General features: G+C 40.6%; 1 protein-coding gene across 1 annotated transcript; it reads right to left on the reverse strand.

The window, feature by feature from the left end:
- Positions 1 to 359: 359 nt before the first annotated feature.
- On the reverse strand, positions 360 to 24,006 carry SLC35A3 (solute carrier family 35 member A3). The gene is made up of 8 exons (XM_031054463.2): positions 23,952 to 24,006; positions 12,262 to 12,466; positions 11,198 to 11,352; positions 10,994 to 11,116; positions 9,697 to 9,868; positions 6,777 to 6,895; positions 6,138 to 6,271; positions 360 to 4,236 (listed from the first exon to the last, which is right to left on the reverse strand). The coding sequence occupies exons 2-8, from the start codon at positions 12,446 to 12,448 to the stop codon at positions 4,146 to 4,148; spliced, it is 981 nt and encodes a 326-aa protein (XP_030910323.1). The 5' UTR covers positions 12,449 to 12,466; positions 23,952 to 24,006; the 3' UTR covers positions 360 to 4,145.
- Between the last annotated feature and the right edge of the window lie 932 nt (positions 24,007 to 24,938).

The following is a 24,938-nucleotide window of genomic DNA, read 5'->3' on the forward strand; positions in this document are numbered from 1 at the left end:
ATAACTTCCTGTGGAAAATACTCATCATTATCAACAGAACAAGGAAACACTTCTAGTACTTTCTTATAAGAACCAAGCACCACAGGTAATGATACACTACCACATATATGGTGTAATATCATGTTATAGATAAACATTACCTTTCTAATACCTCCAAAAACCTGTTGTGTTTTTTAGTATCTCATTCTTATGATTTTGGTGAAGAAAACAATGAATAATCTTTCCTCATTCACAATATCCAGCAAAAAAAACTGTCACAGGAGGAAAATGAGCAACAACTTCAAATTTGGAAAATGATGGTAGCTTAAATACAACAGAACATGTGCAGCTGATAATATATTAACAACAAAACCCAGAAGAAATGCAAGGTTTCATTTATCAATTTTAAAACAATTCAACATAATCCATTACAGTCTTTTGAATTACAGCCATAAAAATAAATTAGGAACACAAAACAGGTACATACTTCCAACAATCAGAGAAGACGGTACGCGTAACTGAAATGCAAGCATATGCTACCAAAATAATCAATTTTTGAGGAAAAATAAAACAATAGTTTAAAAAAGTTACAGTAAAACCCTCAAGGTGTTATCTTGTAGAAGCCGAATCTAGAACATGAATCTACCCCTTATTAAGCAAACAAAAAGGGAAGTTTTCCTGCAGTTTCTCTAAAACAAAGAAGTTGAATAGGAATATAAAATTATCTGAATTCCTTGAGAAAAAAGATTCCTGGGCACTTGTGGACAGCACAGAAATACAACGTTTAAAGAAAAGTTTATCTTACTTTATATTACACTCAAGATTTTTCACCACTGAACTGCTGGTTTATTTTACTTTGAAGACAGTTCTAAGTTTATGTGACCATTTTCTATGTATCCCAGAGATTCTCAAAAAAACTACCAAATATCCAACTACTCAATAAATACCAGTACTCCCATTATGCAAATCTTAAAGAAAATCACATCATTCAAGTTATTGTAAATAAATACCTAGCTATAATTTTATAAATATTTAAATAAAATTCTGCTAAGTATAGCTTAGCCCCCTAAACATACAACTAAACTAAAGAATCTGTTGACTAAAAGTCTAAAAAACAGTCCAGAAAAGCAGGTTTGTTTTTGGAACGTTAGATTCCTACAGATTGCTTGTAGGGCAAACTCAAAGCACACTACCCCCTACTTCCCGACGCTCTGTGCTAGCTATGCTTCTTTGGTTAGTTACCAGCTATAGACTGAAAGTTTTAAGATACAAAGGTATCTCAAAGAGAAAATGTGCATATGCTCACAGATTGCAAAGGTTACAGAAATCACTGATCCCTCCTCAAATCTTTTCTGTTCTCAAGAAACATACACGGTCTCCCTTTGTCTAGAATAATGCTTTTCAATCTGGAGGGCCTCAGACAAGAGTCTTAGCCTGGAAAGGGCTAAGGAATGACAGCAAAAAACGCAAATTCGTATTTCCTTTATAGCAACAAGTGTATGAAGAGATCTACTGAAAAATTTAATGGAACTGTCAGTTGAAACCACAGAAGAGTCACCGATTGACGGACAGGAGCTACCATTCCTTAGTACAGTGGATAGTGTTTTCCAAAGCTGTAGGACATCCTATTCAAGAGCAAAGAGCACATATTCCTGTTATTTCCTTTAAACTGTTCCTTGGTGACAAACACTGACAGGTTCACCCAAAATACTGAAGCTGGGTTATATGTAACACAATTCCAGCAATGTGGTGATGATGTGACCTATGTGGTCCCTCCCTGTGTGCCCAGCTTTAAAGCGTTCTCAACCTGCTGCTTATGGTTCTTTGAGGAATTCCTCAGGAAAGTAACCAATTATATCACCTGAACATTTCCACTACTGTGATTCTTGCAATTAAAAGTATCATCGTGTAAGCCAAGCTCGAGTTCAGATATTACTACCAACTTCTCCATCATTTCAGAGTCATTCTGCATTTCCCATTCTACACAAGCAATGCTGTGAGCCACTGCTCTATGCTGTTCTATCTTACTTCATGTTGCATTTTAGTGGCCAAATGACTACATTTAATTTTTGAAAGATTCTGCCCCATTAAAGGTTATAGGCACAAGGCTGAAGAATAACATAGCACGCAAAGTTAGGGTAATACAAGATAGTTTTGACTACCAATTTGAAAGTAAGGATGGCATATATTTGTAAGTATGTATATATACCAATTTGACTGTAAGTATGGCATACTGGGACAGATTCACAGTTCACAAAGCTCAGCAAGCCCTGGACTCTGAAATTTCTTTAATGTCTTGCTCTGATATGATAAACAACCAAAAAAGCTGATAATCCATGTCACTGCCAACAGAAAGAAAATACTATTTTTACATGGCTGATGTAAGTGGAATTTCTCCTTTCCCATTAACAATACTTCATTAAAAAAAATCTCAGAGCCCTCTTCCAGACTCTCCTTGTCAATCCACCACTAAAATGTGGAAAAGAGGATGGGATACTTTGGTTAACATTTTAAAACACCTCTCTCTTCACGTGTTCATTAGCACAAGACAGAAAGAGCATGAGGGGAAAATGAAGGAAATCATTCATTTGTGCCACTTGCCATTCTACAGGTAAGGGACTGCTGATGGGGTTTGTATAAACGTGTATCTTTACAAGTGTTATGTGTGGGTAAGAAGTCACTCTACATAACTATCCATTGTGAATAGGCCTCCTGAAAACAAGTGCTTTCTAAGACCTTTTTTTTTGGCTATTAGGTCCTTCACTTTTATTTTTCTTTTTGTGTGTTTCTGGTTATATGCAAATACTTCAACAAGTGAAGTGTTCATAACAGTCTTATCAATTTAAGTTCTGACTGCATCCAGGTTCCTTAAGAAGGTTGGTTTTGGTTTAAAACAGAAGAACACCATGCTTTTATATTTAGCTATTGCACTTTTGCATTATGTTTCCTATTAAAGTAATTCTATGACTAAACTGAATAGCTCAAGGACTCCCAGAACAAAATAATAACAATGAAAAAAAAAAATCTCTAATTAAGCCACTACGTAGAAATGTCCTGAAAAAGCCTTGGAGAGTTCATGAGTAAACACCACTTGTTTAAAAAACACCTCTGTAAGAGTACAGTACAGTATACAGATGATAGACCAGAATAGCTGCAGAAGGAGCTGTTAAAGACAACAATAACGCATTCAGAATGTTTATTATGGGCTCTTTGTTTTAAATCGTGGTTAAAAAAATCCCTGGAAGATATTTAAAGCATAAGATCTACTTTGAAGGTTCTACCAAGAAGCTGATTTATAATCAATAAAAAGAATGAGCATTACCTCTGAGCAAGCACTCTGTCATAGCCCTACTCTTAGTACCAGGTTAGTGGAGGAACCTCCAGCCTGTGTTCACAGAGCAGAGTCTTCCCATCTGTTGGAACACTATAGGCTATCCCGACGATGGCTGGATTATCCACAAAGATTTCCAGCTTTCACTCTGAATTTCTTCCTTTGAACGTTAACATTCTTACAACAGTTTTATATAAGCAATAGAATTATATTATTATAATTAAATAACAGATTTCTGTTATTAAATCAGCCTTCTAAAATATAAAAATATTGGATCTTAAGAAAGTGTCTTTCGATCTTACTGCAATCTTTGCAGTCTTCATAGGAAACCTAATTAGAACCATCGCTTTAGAACTATGATGTGTAGTCATCTGATTTCATGTAACTAGACAAACGGTTAAAAACCATATTTGCTAAGATTAAATACAGTCAAATTGCAAACCCATACAATCTGACAATGTTGTCATGTGCTCTTTCAAAGAGTGCATAGGACGGATTTCTGCAACAGTCAGTACAGTAAATTCTTTTGACGCAATCCCAGTCAAAGCTGTAAACATTCCTAATTGCAGTTTCTTGGAAACCTTTTGTTCCTTTCAAGTTTTTATTAGCAAGTTGCACTGGAAGATCCCCTGCCTTTTTCTTTTTCCTCTCGTCAGTTACAGGCAGTATCATCACCTTCAACCCCTCCAGCTGTTCAGAACTACTCATAAGCATTTCTTCAATAGACTCAGCGTAGGAATTCTTTCCTTGCAGTGCACAATGACACTTTCCATATGCCATTGTTAGCAAGGCCCCCAGTGCATGATCTTGAGAAGCAGGTTGATGAGGAAGTGTGCTATGCCTTAATGGGATTTCCTGCAGGTTTGGGATCATAACCGTATAGGAAAGTAGCTGCTATTACAAGGACTGCTCCAAAGAAAAAGACACTGAATAGAATAAGGATAGGGAAAAAAAAAAAAAAAAAGAAAAAGTTAGCTTGTTTCAGTTGATGCAACTTCTTTTATGTGTTAAAATCAAAGACAAGACATTGTGGGAACACCGGATAAATTGTATTTGCCCAATTTATAAAGAACAAAACAATTCGCATATATTTATTATAGAAGGATACAGGGAGAAGTTGAAATAAGACATTTACATCCACAAAGTAACACATCATATAGTGACATTCTGAACATTACAATTACAGTTTCATGGAAGAACTGTCAAAAGTAATCAGAACAACCTTATTTTTTTCCCCTTTCTTTTGCCTAAAGCTCTGTGCAAAATGCAAGCAGAAGCTAAAGTGCAATTGCTGCAGTTACCCAACAACTTCTAACATCTTGCACACAGCATGTTGTTGGAGTCATGTTTGCTTTGAAGTCCAAAGCTTATGTCAAAACAAATTACTGCGGCCCAAGAAGCAGTTTGCAAGTCAGTATAATCTAATTTTTGGCAGATACATCAAGATTTATGTAAGGAGAAGCTAATAAAGGCATCTTTCGTATTGTGACACATGGGCCTTTTAGGTTGTTTTGATAGCTACAAGCCTGAAACAAAATATCCAAAGCCAACAGAGGATCAGTACACATGTTAGAAAAGAACCTTGTCATAAAGACATGACAGTGTTGATAATTCGAGCTTCTGAACCAAACGCTGTAAAAACTGTGGCACATGACTTGATAATCCTTCAGAGAATACAGTTAGCCTGTTTCTGGACACGATCCATTGCAACACGTTCAAGCACTTTAGCACTTTACATCTATTATCCCAATCAAAGATGTTTGTTGAAGCACAGAAACAATTATGCAGTTTCAGTTCAAATAAATTCAGTTAGCATAAGCCAGGTACTAAAGTCTGATTAACTTGACTTAATCAAGTTTTATTAAATGAGATGGCTTCAAGTTCTATGTGCTGCTAGTTGGCTTCATCTCGTTTAATTATTTACCACTGTTTCCATTTTCACCATGTTTGCAGAAGCTGGCAAGTTACTTATTATTTTCCATTTGAGCACACAGAAATACCTACATCACTTTCTACACTTGTTTTAATAGGACAAGTATAGGCTGCTTATAATTGAAATTCAAAGTCTTCCGCTTTTTAAGCCTAAATAATTGTTTTACTTCCCTCTTTGAATGTTTATGTTAAGTCCTGCTTATACTGCAAGTGCTTTTAGATAAAAAGATGGGGGTTTTTGTATCAGATAAAGTTGCAAATATTATTCAAAGTAGTTTTACACTAAGTATGTGTAACGTGAGGAGTGTAGGTCAATTATAAGCAAACTCCTAGTAATATTAGTTGGAATAGAGAAAGAAGGTTGGAATATTGCTTCTAAACTCCACATACTAACATGCACTGCCAAAACAAACACTATTGTGGAACCTAACCATGTACAACCCCTGCAGTGCACAGAGCTACTAATATCTGATTCACACAACATCTGGACACAGTGTATCCAGCCTAGAAGCTTATAGCAATCATTTTTCTTTCTTGTTTGGTCAAGTTGTTTTCACTAATAAATATTGGATTCCTCTACTAATAAATATGGGACTCTTTATGGTACTTGATGTAGTGTAATTTCCATGTGTGTATGCAGAGATATGTATGTGGAGAGCAAAGCAGGAGCTGAACACACTGAGGAAGGTCGAGTAGGGAGGAAAGGAGAGAAAGAGACAGTGACTTAAACCAGAGTGGCTTGTCAAGAGCCAAGATTTGAGCATCAGTTATTCCTGACCTGTGGGGGGCACTGTCTTACAGGAATTTTAACCTTGCCAACTAAGTATTACCTATGGGATGTTATGAAACTCAACTTTCATGTGCAAGTTGTATATACATGGAAAAGACTTCTTACCTTGTAGGGACAAAATCTTGCAGCCAGAAATAGGAGATCAATGTTGACAGTATAATAGAGAGAGAAGTTGCAAATCCCTTTAAAATGTTGTCTGCATATTTTATAACAGCAGCAATCACCAGCCCTCCAAGTGCCTGCAAAAAATAGTAATGTTTGGATTTGCAACCTGAGAATTCAACTCAGAGCATCTGTTTTAAAAATAAGCACTTACTTTAGGAAAGGGTTTTGTCTATGTTTAGGAGCATTACATTTATGTTATGGGTATGGGTTGATAAATACTGGAGAAGTTATTTTCCCATTAAAGAAATGGTTAATCATATTACCATCACTAAATCAGTGGAAGTGCTTGTACCTTGCATTTTTAGCCATAGAAAGAAGGGCTTTTTAATATAATTTCTATTAAACACTGCAAAAGAAATAAAGCTTACGTGCTTTTATTTTGCACAATACTTTGTATTACATATACTTGCTATAAATTTTCAAGGCTTTTATTTAGAGGTTTATTCTAACAGCGATAGAGCAGACTCTGGGCTATAGAATTTGCAGTAGCTTCAATGACACCCATTAGTATCCCCAGTCATTTATAGGACAGTAAATCCCAAGTGCCTCCACATAAACATGTGATACAAGTTATCTCACCTGTAGAACAACAACTACCCAAGTAAGTTTATTGTATCCTTGAAAAAATCCATTCTTTGACAGTTGTTCTCCATCATAAATGTATACACCCATCAGTCCAAATATGCTACCAAAAAATCCTGAAAATACAAGATTGATTTAAAAGCTTCAGGTGAAAAACATGCAAACGGGTTCCTTGTCATCAAGGACTGCTACATATTTCCCATTTTAAAAATGGACTGCCCCTTGTGATATCATCACATTCAAATGTGGCCAGTGTTCAAATAGATATTCCCATTTAAAAGCTGTTTTCACACTTATAACAAGTTTTGACTGTTTCCAGTATGATTTTCTTCTGCTTTTATCTTCCACTGCTTTCTACTGGAATGGGGTCATTTTTGTTTATGGCATAAATAGCAAAATTCACTTAAACAAGTTCAGTTTTCCTGAGACTGGTCCTGCCTGAAGGCTGAGGTCGCACTATAACCTGTGAGAAAAACAGGGAATGCATTCACTGGAGGAGATAGGCTCTGACATAGCAAGAGCAGAAATTAAGAGTTTCACAATTCAGATAAGGCTCATAGAATCATAGAATAGTTAGGGTTGGAAAGGACCTTAAGATCATCCAGTTCCAACCTCCCTGCCATGGGCAGGGACACCTCACACTAAACCATATCACCCAAGGCTTCATCCAACCTGGTCTTGAACACTGCCAGGGATGGAGCATTCACAACCTCCCTGGGCAACCCATTCCAGTATCTCACCACCCTAACAGTAAAGAATTTCTTCCTTATATCCAGTCTAAACCTCTGCTGTTTAAGTTCCAACCCGTTACCCCTTGTCCTATCACTACAGTCCCTAATGAATAATCCCTCTCCAGCATCCCTGTAGGTCCCCTTCAGAAGTAGGATTCTTCTGATAAGATCTCAACAGACTCATGTTTACTAGTAGAGACTTAATGTCAAAGGAAGGAACTGAGGTGAGATCAAAACGCATATCATATGGTGAGTATAGAGTTCTTCCAATCATCTGGGAAACTGTTCCTAACCCCCTCAGACATGGAAGTAACACAAACACCTCTTCTGTGACTTTCCTGAGCAGGAAAGGGAGAGCAGTTTTTCCATTCCTTTTCTATGCAAAGCTGGCCTCTACCTCATCACTTTTCTTTCTGACTGACATTGAACAACATAAAACCTTTTGTCTGCCAAGAATTCTTTCTGTAGGCAGAACGAAAAACTTGGATTTCATTCAGATTAAAACAATTATTTCTATTTTCCAACCAATCTGCTAAAATAAACAACTGTTCATACATCCTTGACCTGAGCCTGGGATGCATTAAACTTACACTTTTTCCAATAATTATTCTAATATATTTTACTTTTTTTATACAGTTCTAATAATTCTCTATGGATATGAAAATAAAAACCAGGTTTGACATATGGGTTTTATTGTTTATGTTTTAAGAAATGCTCTATTTCCAAGCTCTTGCTTACGACTGACTTGCTACTGAACGATACAACATCTTATGTGGGCAACTCACCACTGTGCACTTGCAGAAAGGATGCACTGAAGTACTGTGAAATTGTGATTTCATGTTTTAAAGATTTTTCTGAAAGCTACAGAAGATGACAACATTGATTTAATTTCTGAACTGAAAACAATCTTCATAATGAACATATTCTATTGTATTTTGTATGGAGGCAAATTAAGCTGACAAAATGGAATTAAAAACAGAATCATAGAATCATAGAACAGTTAGGCTTGGAAAGGACCTTAAGATCATCCAGTTCCAACCCCCCTGCCATGGGCAGGGACACCTCACACTAAACCAGGTCACCCAAGGCTCTGTCCAGCCTGGCCTTGAACACTGCCAGGGATGGGGCAGCCACAGCTTCCCTGGGCAACCCATTCCAGTGCCTCACCACCCTCACAGTAAAGAACTTCCTCCTACTATCCAATCTAAACTTACCGTGTTTAAGTTTTAACCCGTTACCCCCTGTCCTATCACTGCAGTCCCTAATAAAGAGTCCCTCCCCAGCATCCCTATAGCCCCACTTCAGATACTGGAAAGCTGCTATGAGGTCTCCATAGCAGGTGACTTGATTTTCACTGTTAACACAGGCATTTCTCTCTTCATATATCACAGTCCTAGTTACTCATTACCTTCAATAGTTCATGTTTAGATGCAGCCTCTCCTGATCTCATGTTTTTCACAAGGTGAATACTGGAACATTCAATATATGACCAGGCCACCTGGTCATCAAACCAATGAACCCACTTGTTTTCATACACACTTCCGTGCACTGCAGAAAATCTGAAGAACGTTTGAGGAAATCCTTGATTATCTTTTTTTGGCAATTATGACTGTTTAATTGGAAATTGTTTCAGATATCCTCATTGTTGCCCACCAAAGCACTTTTAACATGGAAACAGGGTGATAATAGTCAGCTTTCCCTGGCAATGGATTTTACATTGTAGCTCCACCCAGGGCACCAAATCTTCCCTTAAATCCTGGACCAAGCCCCACCTACTCACCCTTCTCTGCCTTCAGAATTCCCTAACATAACCTTTCCTGATGTATTCCCTCCCCTACTTCTACAATAAATACTAGCAGATATTAAGGTTTTGAGCCCCTTCTCTATCCTCAATTTGCAAATCATTATGGGCATGTAAAATATTAAAATATAATCAAAATGCAGTTCTGTGTTTTTAGCTGAAACCATTTATAATTAAAACACAGCAACAGGAAAACAAAGGAAAAAAATACTGCTGATATTCAGACTTTTGTGACTATACCAGTGCTGACCAACCATAACTACAAAAAACTACACCATCTCTTGCTTCTATGTTACATTCTACCAGACTCAGTACTCTATATTGCACATTTATCTTAATTCTTCAGCATGCGATATCTCTAGGAGATGATCTCAATTAAACTTACCAAGCTGAATGTTTCTGATCCACACAGACTGCTTGGTTTCCTTTAAGATTTTCTCAAAGTAGACACCAGCAAATCCACTGGAAAAGCAAGCTATCAGCACTGCCATCAGGCCCACAAACTGAGAACCTGCCGAATGCTCCTTAGCAGCTGGTGCTTGGGAGTCTGAAGGCCACTGGATGTAAAAACAATTACACAATGTTCACTGGTAAAATCAAGTCAGGAGCACCTATAAAATGCAAGTTTGTTTTCTAGCAACTAAATACAATCCCATGCTTGCAAAGTTTTGTGCTTTCACCACAGATACCTAGAAAAATCTGCAAAGCCATCATTCTTCATTCTGCGTATTTGTAAGGAGTAAACCTGTGCCTGAACGGGGAGAACACCCTTCAATTTAAACAGGCACAGGCTTTATGTTTTATAGGGTAGAACTGTTTCTCAATCCCAGCATAATTTGTGATGGTCATTCATACTCACTAACTTTTGCAACCCAACAGTTACCTTATAAATACAAGCACAGGTAGAAAACCACATTCACAAGCTGCCCTTAAGGTTGGATCAGTTGACTTTTGCATGTGCCTCTCTTCAGTGATTATGCAGATGACTAAAACTGAAATTTATGAAGCTAAATCCTGCAATATATCTACTGCTAACAGAATAAAATGCAATGCCATAGATAAAAATCATACTGAAGTCTGCTTCAGATGTTCTGCTTTCAGACACTATCAGAATGTTTTATTCTCATTTTTAATTATTAAATTTGAAAAGTCTATAAAATGTAATCCTCAGATTCTTTTTTAAATCCTTAACAAAAAAAAAAAATTAGGATATGCTAAAATCTGCTAAAAATTCTTAGAACTTAAGTCTCTTATTCCATGGTCCTGCCCTCTAAAAACTATAACCCCTGGTACCTGCACTATTTAGAACAGAGGCCAAGTTTGCCTTTTGAAAAAGTTCAAGTAAATTTATCATGCTGAAACCAAATCACATTGTGAGCAGCAGCAGATCAGTGAGTCCCTCATGTCTGAAGAAGTGTGTTAGCAAATACTGCTATCCCTGTTATTTGCAGGTTGCAGAGTTCCTGTCACATTCTACTGGGGGAGCACTGGCACACAAAAGAAGTATTATCTTCTGTCTTCAGACCAGTTCTGGTGTCCTCTAGCCCTTGCCAGTGATGATTCATAGCTCCTACCATACTCTGGTGCTCATGTGAAGCTGGTGGAATCAGAAAGTAAGCACAGAAGCCCATGTTCCTTAAATAAACACATTAAACAAGCTCAAACTACCTGTTAATACTTACCTGAACAAATGCCACTCCTGTCATCAATATGACTAACGAAAGCCACTGGTACACACCTAACTTCTTGCTCAACATGGACACAGAAAACAATGCTGTGGTAAGAATTTTCAGTTGATATGTAACCTAGAAGAACCCAGAAATAGTTACTACTGCATAATTCATGAATGGATTTGAAATGTACAGAGAAATCCAAAGGTACAGTACCTGGTATGTGGCTGCATCGAGGTTTGACAATGCTACATACAGCAAGTTATTCTGAAGAGTATAAATCCCTGAAGGAATAGCAAGCTTAAGAGTTTCCATGGGTTTATTAAGGATTTCATCATGTAGCACTCTGTTCAGAGTCCGTAAATTGCACTCTACCCAAAGAAACAATAAAAGAAATAGACATTCACTATAAGGATGCGGGGTGGGGGGAGGATATGGATATATATGAATATATATATATATATGAAGATTGTTGCCTCCTTTTTAAAGCTATCACTGCTATCAAGACCTCAAAATACTATGTTTAACTTTCATGAGACTCGGATGTATGCAAGTAAAAAGGGCTGCAAGGTGTCTTCCAGGAATATCAGAACTAGAACAATTATTCAGAAGAATTTAAGTACAACTTATTGAAACCATGTCAATATTTCAAGATTAATGTTATCTAAAAAGTGCACATTTAGAAGCAAGTCATCACTATTTATGAACATACAATGATATTTTTAAGCTGTTGAAGATCAAATATATATGTCAAGGAACCAGATAAATTCAGTCTAGAATGTACAAAGAACTGGAGTAAACCTCAATATACTTTTTTCAAGCTTAAACCTGCACTTCTTCCTGTAATAATGAACTTGATTTCTTCCTTCTGCATCTGCTGTTTGTTTTGTTTTTTTTCCCTATCATTCATGCTTTGAACACCTTAAAGCTTTTCATTTTTTCCTACTCTTACACATGAATTTCTTCAAATGCCTGAGCAAACACAGCTGCTCGGCTTCTTTTCTACTACTAGCTTTAACCTGTTAGTAGAAAATTCATTCTTCAACTCCTCAGTATTGACATTCTTTAAAGTTAACTCTTGCAAGCAAACAGACAGTATCTTTTTTCCTGTGTTGAAGAATGAGGTATGATTAGTGTCACTCCAAGACTATTTCTAACATTTCTAACATGAGAAGGGAAATGCTGTTTTCACACCTGTACTCACATGGCTGCTCTGCAGTTGCCACTACAATACAGCATATTGATTAGGAAAATTACTTGGTGCAAAATTTGACACATACTGCTGTCTTTGTAGACCAAGAGAACACAGGCCAAAATCTTCAGAAGTTCAGCAATAACTACTGCAGTGGAGGATAAGTAACGAGGTCCTTCTTCCTTCAGCGTCCGAGAATAACGCATGGTCAAGACTAAACTTGTGGTCTGAAAAACCAGGATGCTCAAGGAAAGGTATTTTAAATTGGTAGACATTTCTTGACTTTTTTCTTCCTGAAACAGAAAAAAAACCCAAACCCAGGCTTAAAAGGCAATATTGCAGATAGAGGTTTCCCATGGGAATTGGCATGTTAAATGAAGTTATCCAGGGAGCTCAGCCACATGAAAATAACAAACCTAATCTGATATTTTATAAGAAAAAGAAGATGAACAGTTAAAAAAATTTTTTTTCAAATAGAAGATTACAAATGGGGAAGCATATTAGAATATTAGAAGTGAGAATACAGAAAAGCAACATTGCTTAGCTGTAGTAACAACAAAGTAAAATAAGGACTAATAACTGGTAATTAGCTTTCCAATAACTGGTTTCACCCAAGAAACCTCTCAAGGTAAATCAATGCTGGTTTTCTTTATGTAGCTGAAGGCCAAAGTGAAGGAGCTGTGGCACTACAGAATGCCCAGCACTGCTGCTGCACTGAGCTATTCTCAGAACTAGATCTTCTCACCCTTCCACCAGGTTGCAGTCTCTGCCTTGCCAGATGACACAGTGCCAGCACAGCACAGGGTGAGGGCTGAGCTGCTTTACATGGAAATGAGGTATGCCTGATGCTAAAGGAAAAGGAGAGTTGTGGGAAAGTAGGGTTAGAAAGGAACATGTGGGAAGGAGGAGCTGCAAGGAAGCACCACCAAACCTGTCCAGCTGGTTATCCTGCTCAACTGGTTCAATACAGATGACTGGTGACTGCACCCACTTTCTCACACTGCGCCAACCACCACAAACCTTAGATTAGTAAAGCTGTATCATCCTCACCTCTACCACGAACTTTCACCAAGCTGATGTGGTTTCCTTTCCCTTTTGTCACCAACTGAAGTATTAACTGAGTGCAAAAGACTAACAGATTCAATGTAATCTGTATTTTGTGAGCACAACACATTACAAGGACATTATATTCAGAACATTGCATCATTTTCTGCTATTCTTCATACTAAGAAGAGTTTCCATACCACAGAAATTAATGCTTTCTATAAAAGATTAACTGCTACTGCCTTCACTGCCCATATATTCAAAAAACAGAGCCATGCTTTATAATGAAAAAGTAAAATCAAGTAAGTAAGTAGAAGTCAACAGAGATGTTTTCAAGTAAAAGAAAAGCAGTAAGTCAAGACAATAAATAACTGTTCTGACTTTTGGAAGGCTAGAGCTGCATAAGAAATACTTAATAAATGCATATGCCAGAGCTGCCCCTGTGCATGTTCTACACCTACAGGCACACAACTTTTGAGTCATTATCTAGGTTTGTACCATTGCTGAAGGACGTGCTGGTATCTCTAAACATTTGTAGCTGAAACTAGAGCAGTTTCTTGCTCAACTGCATTTCTCTAGCACAAGATGCAATTTGTAAGAGTTTTCATTTCTATGAGATCTGGAAAGCTGTGCTATTCAAGTATTTCTGACTTGCTTTTATCTTGTCTCTAAGCATTAATAAATTTCTCCAGTCAAATAGACAAACTCAAATTAATACCTATATGGCACAGATCGGATGCTTAAGAGACACTGCAAACAAATATGAATTGACAATAGCCACACAGATAGGAAGTACATACTTGTATCCTGCACACTAAAATTGTTTACCTCAAAAATTATATAGCTGTAGAAATATTTCTAAAATCATCTCAGCCAAGAAAAAGATGCCAGGATGCAGAAACTGAGAAGAAATACAAAAGGATTCCTTTAAGTAACCTTATTAGGAATCTCTAGCGTGAGGTGTCCCTGCTAGGGTTGGACTCCAACCAGAGTGTTGGAACAGAGGGTTGGAAGTGGATGATCCTAACCTCCTTTCCAAATCAAACCATTCTAGGTTTCTATGATTAATAGAAAATAACTTTTGTATGAACTATGGTGTCATGTAGCTCACTGAAGAAACAAATACTAACAACACAACTGCACTGGACCATATAAATCAGACAGAAATGAAGGAGAAGAAAGCTGCAGGCAACTTTCAAGATTTACTAACTTTTCCCACAGGTTCTGGTGGAATAACCCTTTACATGAGGATGTTAACTGTGGAATTATGCATCCACATCAGCAAAACACAGAAGATCAGTTAGAGGAACAGCTTGGAAGAACAGGTTTGCTATACCTAAAAACAAGGTGGAGAATGAGAAGAACAGTTCCTGCAAAGGGATGAAGAGGGGACATGCAAGGATCAGACTCTCCAGAGGAACAGAGATCAGACTCTCCAGCAGCAGAGAGAAGACAGAGGGAGAAAAAGGGAAAAAACCCAAAATCCACTGAGAGAAAATACAGAACTGAACTTCATCAGAAGGTCTGTCCATGCTACTGGGGAAAACTAACACTGCAGAATGTACACTTACATGAGACAACTTGCACAACATTTTTTCCACCTTTTCCATCTACCTCACTTTTTGGTATTGAGACTTGACAATCTGGAAACAATGAGCTGTGGCTAAGAGGAACACCACCAGATATCATCCAAGCACACTTACAGACAAACAAGTTTTTAAACTTTTTGGCTTTCACTTTTTAAACTGCTTCTGTACAAACTACAGGTAATGGGAACACACATCTCTCCTGAACTGGGACCCAAATTTCTGCCTTCTGTGAGCCTGTGAAGAACAAACGTTCCCAATTCTGAGACAGCAATTCCATAACCTGCAAACCTGGTCACAACCTCAGAAAATAATGTTCATGTGAATTTCTTGCTGACATAGAACCATCTATTTACTAAGCAGCTTAAAATGGAATTTTAAAAGCAAATCACCAATATCTTCTTTATGAGCAAGTATCAAAGCATTCAGCATGAAAACATACCAACTAGGACAACAGTTTAATAAGCCCATCAGCAAAGCCATAAGGTATACATACCACACTAGTACCTTGAACTACAGTCTTGTCTTCAGTAGTAATCGTGATACAAAAGGGAGCTTTCCCAATGTGTCTCAAAAAGGTGCCAGTAGCAGGAAGCATTTCTTTGCCGTAATTCACTAAAGCAGTTTCAGAGTTTCCAAAACTCATACAAAACAGACTTTAAGTGCCCAGTTCTAGCTGAAATAAGGATATCTGTCCTGTCAGCGGCCAGCAAGGCAGGCTTGTAAAGGACAAGTGTGTGAAGTTTCTTGCTGTATTTACAAATAGTTGGTTCACTGAAACTTATGCATGCCAACAAAATAACCACTCTTTACTGAGCACACATACTATCTTATCAGCTCTCCTGGTCCCTCTTCCTTTCTTTAAAGAGAGCTGCATATGAGCTCATAAAACTCTGCAAACAGGGGACTCCCGGATCCAGAAAAGGATCTAAGCACCAACCTTCAGATGCATTTTTAAATGCATTTCCCAGCAGGTTTAGATTTAGAGGTTACTACCAGAGGTGTAATTGCTTTCCTCTAGCCACGAGTTTCTGCTGCTCCCACTGCAACTGTGCATCATATACTAAGTGAACTACTGTCCTCAGGAACAGCTCACACTTTGTCTTAAACCAATGATGAACCTGGTTCTCAATGTGTTTCCTATACAGTTACAACCAGGCTTAGATTTCTTCCTGGGCTTTGGGCATATCACTCAGTACTGTGTTCCAAAAAATCAGACTTAGATTTGCTAATTCAAAGACATGAAGTTGAGTGGTTGCATTTACTCAGTGACTTTTGTGCTGTATCTTGCAGGGAGAGCTGCTAAGTACCTGCAACTCCCAGGTTGCCACATAGCCTGTCACATCAGTTAACTCAGTGACTTGGCTTACTGTTCTTCTATTAGTCTAAGTGAAAATAAGTAAACCATTTCTTCCTAGTTTATTCAGTATGACCATGTAGACACACCCCATAACCAGCAACACAGAAGGCAGGGGCAGAGCTGAAAGGCAGGTCTATATAGGAAGTCAGCATTCAAGCCAAGTATTTGCAGCCACGTAACATTCACCTTCAGTACACACAGGTGGATAAATGCAGGGCTTTTCTTAACTTTTGTCTTTTACAGATGTAATGGTGTAAATCTCTGAGCTTCTGAGCTGCCAGATAGCTACAGTAAGAGAATTCTGTGCAAAATTAATGACCAGTTTATTAATTTATCCTATTCTTGAATTTGTAGGTCTCAAAACTTGAGAGGATTACTTCAGCTCAAGGTATCTAAAACACTAAAACCAAAAAAAGAGACCTCTAGAAAGAGACATGACTTATTTATTTGAAATACTTTTTAGTTAAGCTGAGAGCCTAGAGACTATCTGGAGACATTTTCCTCAGATGGTGTTATGCTGCACATCATGGACATCCTCCCATCAAGCATGGCCTAACACCATCTTCGAGAACAAGAAAGCAGGGACCACTTCACAGATCCAAGCACCCCTATACAAATCCTGATACAAATATGTGAAGGTAAACTAAGTATAGAACTGTTAAGACTCAGCGTTATCAAGCATCAAGTATCTAGTTGAATAGCATCTTTTAGGCTCACTGAAATTACATTTTCACATATTGTTTTATAAAGAAAGACGAAAGCTCATCCACAAATGATCTGAATTTCATTTATTTGTGCATTTCTCCTGTATCAATTACATTGAGAGTTCCTTCAGTGTCCCAAACTATCCAATATTCTGTATTATATTTCCTGAATTCAGCCTGAATTACTCAGACAGCTTTTTTTAGAAGCCGGCTTAAAAGCTGTATATTCAATTTGTTTTCACTTTTTCTTAAATTTAAAAAACCCCAAACTTAATTACTATTATGCTTGCAATCTTCACAGTGATGGCATTACATGAGTTACATTTCCTCTAGCCTAGCTGTGAAAGGTTTTCATTGCTGATGGTCTTTCACAGTAAAAAGCCAAGTTACAGAAGTTACTGCTAGTGCTTATTCTGTTTCAGGATCAATGAGTTTAAGACTGCTTAACCAAACTAAAGGCACTTGCAGGTTAGTTATAATACAGTCAAACAGAAGCAGACAACCAACCTCTTAAAACTGCAGAAGGGTAACTTGAAGTCTGCAGCCTCTAGCAAAACTTTAAGACTAGATTCTATGTCTGCAACCTGCTAGAAAATAAGCACTGACAGAATCTGCCTCACAGAAGGGTGGGAAGTAAAGTACACTATTGCATTCCAGTGGAATGGATACGGACACACTTCTGGGCCATTTGCTTTGAAATCAAGGCAGCAGACTGAAGAAATAAGACTGTGTTCTCCTATTTCTTAAATGGAATGTGAGCCTGGTGCTGATGCTACACCTGTACAAATATAATAAGCTGGCAACAAAGAAGAAAAAGACAATTATTAGGTGGAGTAAGAGTTCACAGAACCTGAAGAAACTATTTTTATTTCTTCCTTCTACACATTCGCATGTGCATTGCCCTCTTCCCTGTGCTGGCTAACAAACAAATAGTATGCTACTATCTATAACAACTACATCCCTCAGAGGAAAGTTCTATTCCATAGATCTTTCACTTGGACTCAATATAGCCTTGTTCCCACCAAAATTAGTATCAGGTACAACAAATACATTAGGTATAGAAATAAATGGATGGAGTTCATGAAGTTCAATAAGCCCAAGTGCAAGGTCCTGGACATGGGCTGGGGCAATTACCCATATCAGTACAGGCTGGGTAATGACTCAAGAGCAGCCCTGTGGAGAAGGATGTAGTGGTACTGATGGATGAAGAATTGGACATGAGCAAGCAATGTGTGCTTGCAGCCGAGAAAGCCAACTTTATCCTGGGCTCCATCAAAAGTAGCATGATCAGCAGCTTGAGGGAGGTGACTCTGTCCCTCTGCTCCCATGAGATCCCATCTGGAGTACCACATTCAGCTTTGAGTCTCCAGCACAAGACAGACTTGGCCTCGTTAAAGCAGGATCTGAGAAAGGCCACAAAAATAAATAGAGGGATGGAACACCTGTCTCCTGAAGAGCTGGGGTTCAGACTGGAGAAGAAAAGGCTCTGGTGAGACCTTACTGCAGCCTTTCAATATATAACAGGAGCTTTTAAGACAGACAGAGACTTTTTACTAAGATGTGCAGTGTCAGGACAAGGGGCAACAATTTAAAACTGAAAGAGGGGAGATTTCACTGGGATATAAGGAAAAGTTTTTAGGATGAGGTTAGTGAGACCATGGCAGGGAGGTTGGAAGTAGCTGATCTTTAAAGGTCCCTTCCCAACCAAAGTATTCTAGGATTCTGCGATAAACACCCCAGACAGTACTGAGGGTGCACAGACTTTTCCAAATCTAGTAAGTGCTGCTGGACTGGGTTATGAACAAGATCTTATATATATATCTGAAGTGCTAAATTTGGACTGCTATCATGCAACAATACATCTTTCTCTCCCCACCCTTCCCAATGTGTGTTCTTTCATATCTGTGCATTTATTTTTTTCATAAACAATGGTATAAATATTTCTAATAATCTTAAACCTCCTATCTCTCACTTTAAAAGACAGCTATTAATGTTTTCAATCTCTCATATGATAGAGGTTTCTCCTTCATTCCCTCCCACGTGTCTATACTTGCCAGCTGTTCCTCCCCAAACACATGACACTCTTCATCTAGAGCACTGCAACTCCATCATTTCAAAACTTACCTTCCTTTTTCTTTTGTTTTTTGGTTTGTTACTCATTCTTCTCGTTGAATACATTATAATGTGTATTGAGCACACTATGGCAAAAATAAGCTATGTTCTTACAGCTTGTCTTCTTCAGAAGCACTATTCAAAGCAAATCCTCTAGCAAAGTTTTTCCTGCCTCTTCTAGCAGAAACTGAGTAACAGAGATGTTTTCACATGAAAGTTTCCTTCAGGCAGTTTCCAATTTCTTCATTTACATTAGAAAAAAATCTTAACTGGTGAAAATAATTGAAAACATTTCTGCATCCAAGTAGGATCTTCACAACAAGGACAGCAAGCACAATACAGCAGAATGCTGGTGGACCTTGCTCCTGCAATGTCATCTAGTACCTATCTAGGTAGAACTATCTAGTACCCTATCTTGGTGTGCTTGTTTTAGCTAGGGCAATTTTCTTCATGGTAGCTGGTATGGGGCTCTGGTTTGAATGTGTGCTGAACATTGTACTGATAACACGTGGATGTTTTAGCTTCCACTGAGCAGAGCTTACAGAGTCAAGGCTGTTTCTGTCTCTCACCCCACCAGCAAGAAGGCTGGGGGTGCACAAGGAGCTGGGAGGGGATACAGCTGATCCCAAGGGACCAAAGGGATACTCCAGACAGTATGGAGTCAGGCTAGGCACATAAAGCTGGAGAAAGGAGGAGGAGTTACAGCATGTGTCTTCTCAAGTAAAGGTTAGGCATGATGGAGCCCTGCTGTCCTGGAGATGGCTGAAGCCTGACCATGGGAAGTGGTGAATGAATCCCTTGTTCTGCTTTGCCAGTGTGTGTGGGTTTGGCTTTCCCTGTTCAACTGCATTTGTCTCAACCCATGAGTTGTTTCCTCACTTTTACCCTTCCCATTTTTTCCCCATCCCACTGGGGAGTAGTGAGCAGGTGGCTGTGTGGGGCTTAGTTGCTGGCTGGGCTTAAACCACCACATTTGGCCTTTTTAAAATCATGCAGGTACCTTTTAGCACTGGCAAGGCACTTGTGCACAGAGCAGTTACACATTAAGTTGTAACTGCTAACGATCAAGCAATGATTTCTTCTCACCTTTGCTCCAAAGCCCTAGGTTTTTGCCAAGGATAGTAGAGGCTGTATCACTGGCCTAACACTCAACCAGGAAACTGCATCACTGCCAAGTCTAACAAAGGGAATGCAATTACATATTAACTAACATCTAATTTCAGATAATGCTATAGATTGCTTGGGACTCAGGTAAGGTTTTCCTCTATGTTGACAGAAAACGCAGCAGTTCAAACACATGGTTCTGATGACCTCACAGAGACTTTTTTTCTTTCTCTCTTTTGTGGGGGAGAAAAAGAAAAAAAAATCACCATTCTAATCTACGAATCGTAAAGGAAAAGTTAGGCATTGTGAATCTCAAATGCCAAATCTGTGGCTAAATACTCTTTATGCCCCCCCACCCCTTTTATCCTTTACACCAAGCCTAAGAATCCAAAGGCAAGATTTCCTTGACCGATGAGAATTTGTTTTGATGACGATTAAAGTAATCACATATGGAGAATAAATATTCAGCATTCAGGAAATTCAGGCCTTCATTGAGCCAAATCTAACACCAATATTTCTTGTAAGATGAAGCCTTCAACTATGCCCACAGTAGTGCAATAGTTTTATATTGACATAACAGTCATTAAGCCAAATTCTGCCTGCCAGCACAGAAATCTGATACAACCTGCCTTAACTGCCTCTCTCTTTTCAAACAGTGCATACACTGCACTCATTGTATGTACCACAGAAAAGAAAGATCCTAGTAGTCACGGTCAGACCCTGGGAGCAAGGAGGCATTCAGTTCTCAGTTTCAGTTCAAGCACACAGGCGGCCAATGCCAAGAGCTGAAGCATTGCCTGAATCCTGCACATCTCTCAAGCCAATGAAGGGACTTGACTTAAGGTGCTGAAAGGCTGAGCACTGAATACAAGCTACAGCTTACTCTTACATTATTTATGAATTACTAATCAAGCCTCAGTGCTTGAGGCAACGCAGCCACCCTCACTAAAGGTGACCCAGCTTGAGTAACACAAACTAATACTACAGCTAAAATCAATCCGTAGACCCTTACTTCCAAAAGCTAGTAGTAACAAATGAACTTAGACAGTTGAACAGTGAACTGCAGGGTTATGACTGTAAGACAAGAAGGTCCAAAAATTCAATGGAAAATCCTGAACTCCTAACCGTCTTACATTTGTATATTAGATCCTAAGAGGTACAGATCTTAAGAGTCTTTCCTCCTTCTAGGGACACCCACTATCAATGTGACCCACCTTTGCAGCCTGCTGAGCTCCAGTGAAGACACTGAACCTGTGCAAGCAGTATGCATATGGGTATGAACCGGAGTAACTGGTGAGGAATAAACCCAGGTTCCAAGCAATCCACAAATAGTAAGAGAAGAATAACTATCTAGAAAGCCTGTACCAAAATCAAGTATGCATTGCCCTCACTTAACAGTCCAGATCTGGAACTGTTTTAAGCAGACACATGCAATTAGTGGGATTGAGGCACCCTCAGAGTGTTTGTGATGGCACCGAGCTGTGTGGTGCAGTCGACATGGTGAAGGGACGGGATCCAGAGGGACCTGGACACACTGGAGAGGTGGCCAATGCCAACTTCATGGAGTTCAACCATGACAAGTGCAAGGTCCTACACCTGGGTCGGGGCAATCCCAGGCACAGCTACAGGTTGGGCAGAGAAGATTCAGAGCAGCCCTGTGGAGAAGGACTTGGAGGTGTTGGTGGATAAGAAACTGCACATGAGCTGGCTTCAGTGTGCGCTTGCAGCCCAGAAACCCCCCATGTGCTGGGCTGCATCAACAGGAGTGTGAGCAACAGGTCAAAGGAGGGGATCCTGCCCCTCTGCTCTGCTCTTGTGAGACCTCACTTGCAGCACTGTGTGCAGTGCTGGTGTCCTCAACATGAGGACATGGAACTGTTGCAGCAAGTCCAGAGGAGGCCATGAGGATGAGCAGGAGCTGGAGCACCTCCTCTATGGATGGAGGCTGAGAACATTGGGGCTGTTCAGTCTGGAGAAAAGAAGCTGTGTGGAGACCTCAGAGCAGGTTCCAGTGTCTGAAGGGGGCTATAAGGATGCTGGAGAGGGACTCTTCATCAGGGACTGCAGCAATAGGACAAGGGGTGACGGGTTCACACTGAAACAGGGGAACTTCAGGTTAGATCTAAGGCAGAAGCTCTTCCCTGTGAGGGTACTGAGGTGCTGGCACAGGGTGCGCAGAGAAGCTGTGGCTGCCCCATCCCTGGCAGTGTTCAAGGCCAGGTTGGACACAGGGGCTTGGAGCAGCTGCTCTAGTGTGAGGTGTCCGTGCCCATGGCAGGGGGTTGGAACTAGATGAGCTTCAGGTCCTTTCCAACACAAACCAGTCTGAGATTCTGTGATTCTCTGATTTCTTTTGCCTAGATTCCTGGCTTGGACGATCCCTACCTTTTTTGTTCTGTTATTGCAAACAGCAGCATAACTAGCACAATTCGGAATGAGGCTGTGTAAGAAGCCTGTAGGATTGTTAAAGACATATAGACACCCCTAACAATACATTGCTCTAAATAAAGCAAACTTATACTTGCAACTACCACAGTCTTTCCCAAACCCAGTGTTTTTGCTGCATATGCTACTTCTACAAACCAGAGCATCATGCATCCCCAATATCTGGAAGACTCTTATTCTCCCAAACTAACTCTCAATCACAGGTTCTCACAATGCCTAACAATGCACAAGGAAATTGTGAATCACAACTATCACCTCCCTCAAACTCACCCTGCAGCTCCTGAAGAAATCTGATGTTGCCCATTCTATTCTAAAAGAAAAGCACACACCACAGAGCTGGAGTCTCCTCCAACAAAGTGTCTGCACAGCAACAGCTTCAGTGGAGCAGGTCTCATGTACCCAATTAACAATGAGGAGCTGAATGGGTCTGGCTCAACTCAGTCCATAGAGAGTTCAGATGAGCCAATTGCAGTGCCAGTGGAGAAAGGCAATGGGAGAGATTTGGGAAGAAGCAGTCTGTCACGTAACGTCCATTCCAAACCCCAACCCTGCTCTGTAGAGGACACCACGACAGATGAGCTTCACACTGTGGTGTTTGCTCAGTTTGGGAGGTCTGTTGCATACATGTCCCACATCACACACCCGCCATCATACAAAGCAGTCTCAACCTTCTCCATCCAATCCTTCCTTAAAAACCTTTTCTCTGGTATCCAAGTCTCCCTCACAGATGTAAAACATAGTTTTAAAATGAAACAGATGGGAGTCCTTGTTGATGTTATCTTTTACCTTCCAGTCTATTCCATATGATGTATTACCTCACTACATCGCTTATCTCTGCATCCTCGGGTTTTACAACGCAATCCATAAGCTTTGCCCTGCTAAAACATTTCCCACCTGAAAACCCGTGTGAACGTGACACCATGTCAGTACTTACGAGGTGTTAACTTCGTAATTCTTGTGCTACCTCCACCCCAGCACTACACCAAGCACAGGAAACCTTGCCACACCACTGCCCGCACATGGAGAACAAACCCACAAAGTGACCACAGTCCCCGCACCGCCGCTGCTGCTGACCAGATCCACATCCACATCCACATCCACACCCACCTCCCTTCCCAACTGCACAGAATCAACTAGGTTGGAAAAAACCTCGCTACACACCTCACTGCAGCCTTCTTCCAGGCAGTTGCAGCTGCTCCCTCACAGCAACTTCTCATTCACCCCTCCCTGCCCCTCAGTCCACTCCGGTTACCGGCGCTTCCCTCAGTTTCTCCTCCATCCCTCTCTTCCTCTCCCACAGACCCGCTTCCCACCCCATCCTCCAACCCCAAGCGTCGTTCAAAGGCCTCCCTCGAGCTCCTTCCCTCATCCATGACCCTCCGGAGCAGCCTCCACCGCTCCTGGCCCCAGCCCAAGCCCCCACCTGCAGCGCCCCGCTCTCCGCTCGCCGCCGTCTCCGCTCCACCACACACACGGTGCTTCCGGCAGCGCGGTCCCGTCCCGCGAAAGCTCCGGCTGCAGCCACGGCTCTGCCCGCTCCGTTCCGTTCCCAGCGCCGCGGAAGCCAGTGCGGGCCGGCCCGGCGTGAGGCGAGCGAGGGAGAGGGGAGCCAGCGCGGCGGGGAAAGCCCTTTAAGCTCATCCAGTCCAACCCTTTCCCCAGCACTGCCAAGGCCACCACTAACCCTGTCACTGAGGCCTCGTCTCCACGTTGTGTGAACACTTGCAGGGATGGTGACTGCAGCCCTGCTCTGGGCAGCCTGTTCCAATGCCTGAGCACCCTCTGGGGAAGGAATTGTTCCTCAGCTCCATCCAAACCTGCCCTGGTGCAGCTTGAGGCTGTTTCCTCTTGTCTCATCCCTTGTTCCTTGGGAGCAGAGCCCAGCCCCCTCCTGGCTCCATCCTCCTGTCAGGCACTTGTAGAGAGTGATAAGGTCCCCCCTGAGCCTTCTCTTCTCCAGACTGAACCCCCCAGGTCCCTCAGCTGTTCCCCCATCACACTTGTGCTCCAGGCCCTGCACCAGCTCCATTGCCCTTCTCTGGCCCTGCTCCAGCACCTCAATGGCTCTCTTGTAGTGAGGGCCCAGAGCTGAACACAGGCTTCAAGGTGTGGCCTCACCAGTGCCCAGTGCAGGGGCACAGTCACTGCCCTGGCCATGCTGATACAGGCCAGGATGCTGGTGGCTTCCTGGCTGCCTGGGCACAAGCTGCTCGTGTTCAGCTCCATCAGTCAGCACCCCCAGCTCCCTTCCCATGAGCAGTTTCCAGCCACTCTTCCCCACACCTGGAACGTTGCAAGGGGTTGTTGTGGCCCAAGTGCAGGACCCGCACTTTGCCTTCTTGAACCTCATCCCTTTGACCACAACTCATAGATCCAGCCTGACCAGATCCCTCTGCAGAACTTCCTACCC

This window comes from Melopsittacus undulatus, chromosome 6 (assembly GCF_012275295.1).
Source record: "Melopsittacus undulatus isolate bMelUnd1 chromosome 6, bMelUnd1.mat.Z, whole genome shotgun sequence".
NCBI classification, from domain to species: domain Eukaryota; kingdom Metazoa; phylum Chordata; class Aves; order Psittaciformes; family Psittaculidae; genus Melopsittacus; species Melopsittacus undulatus.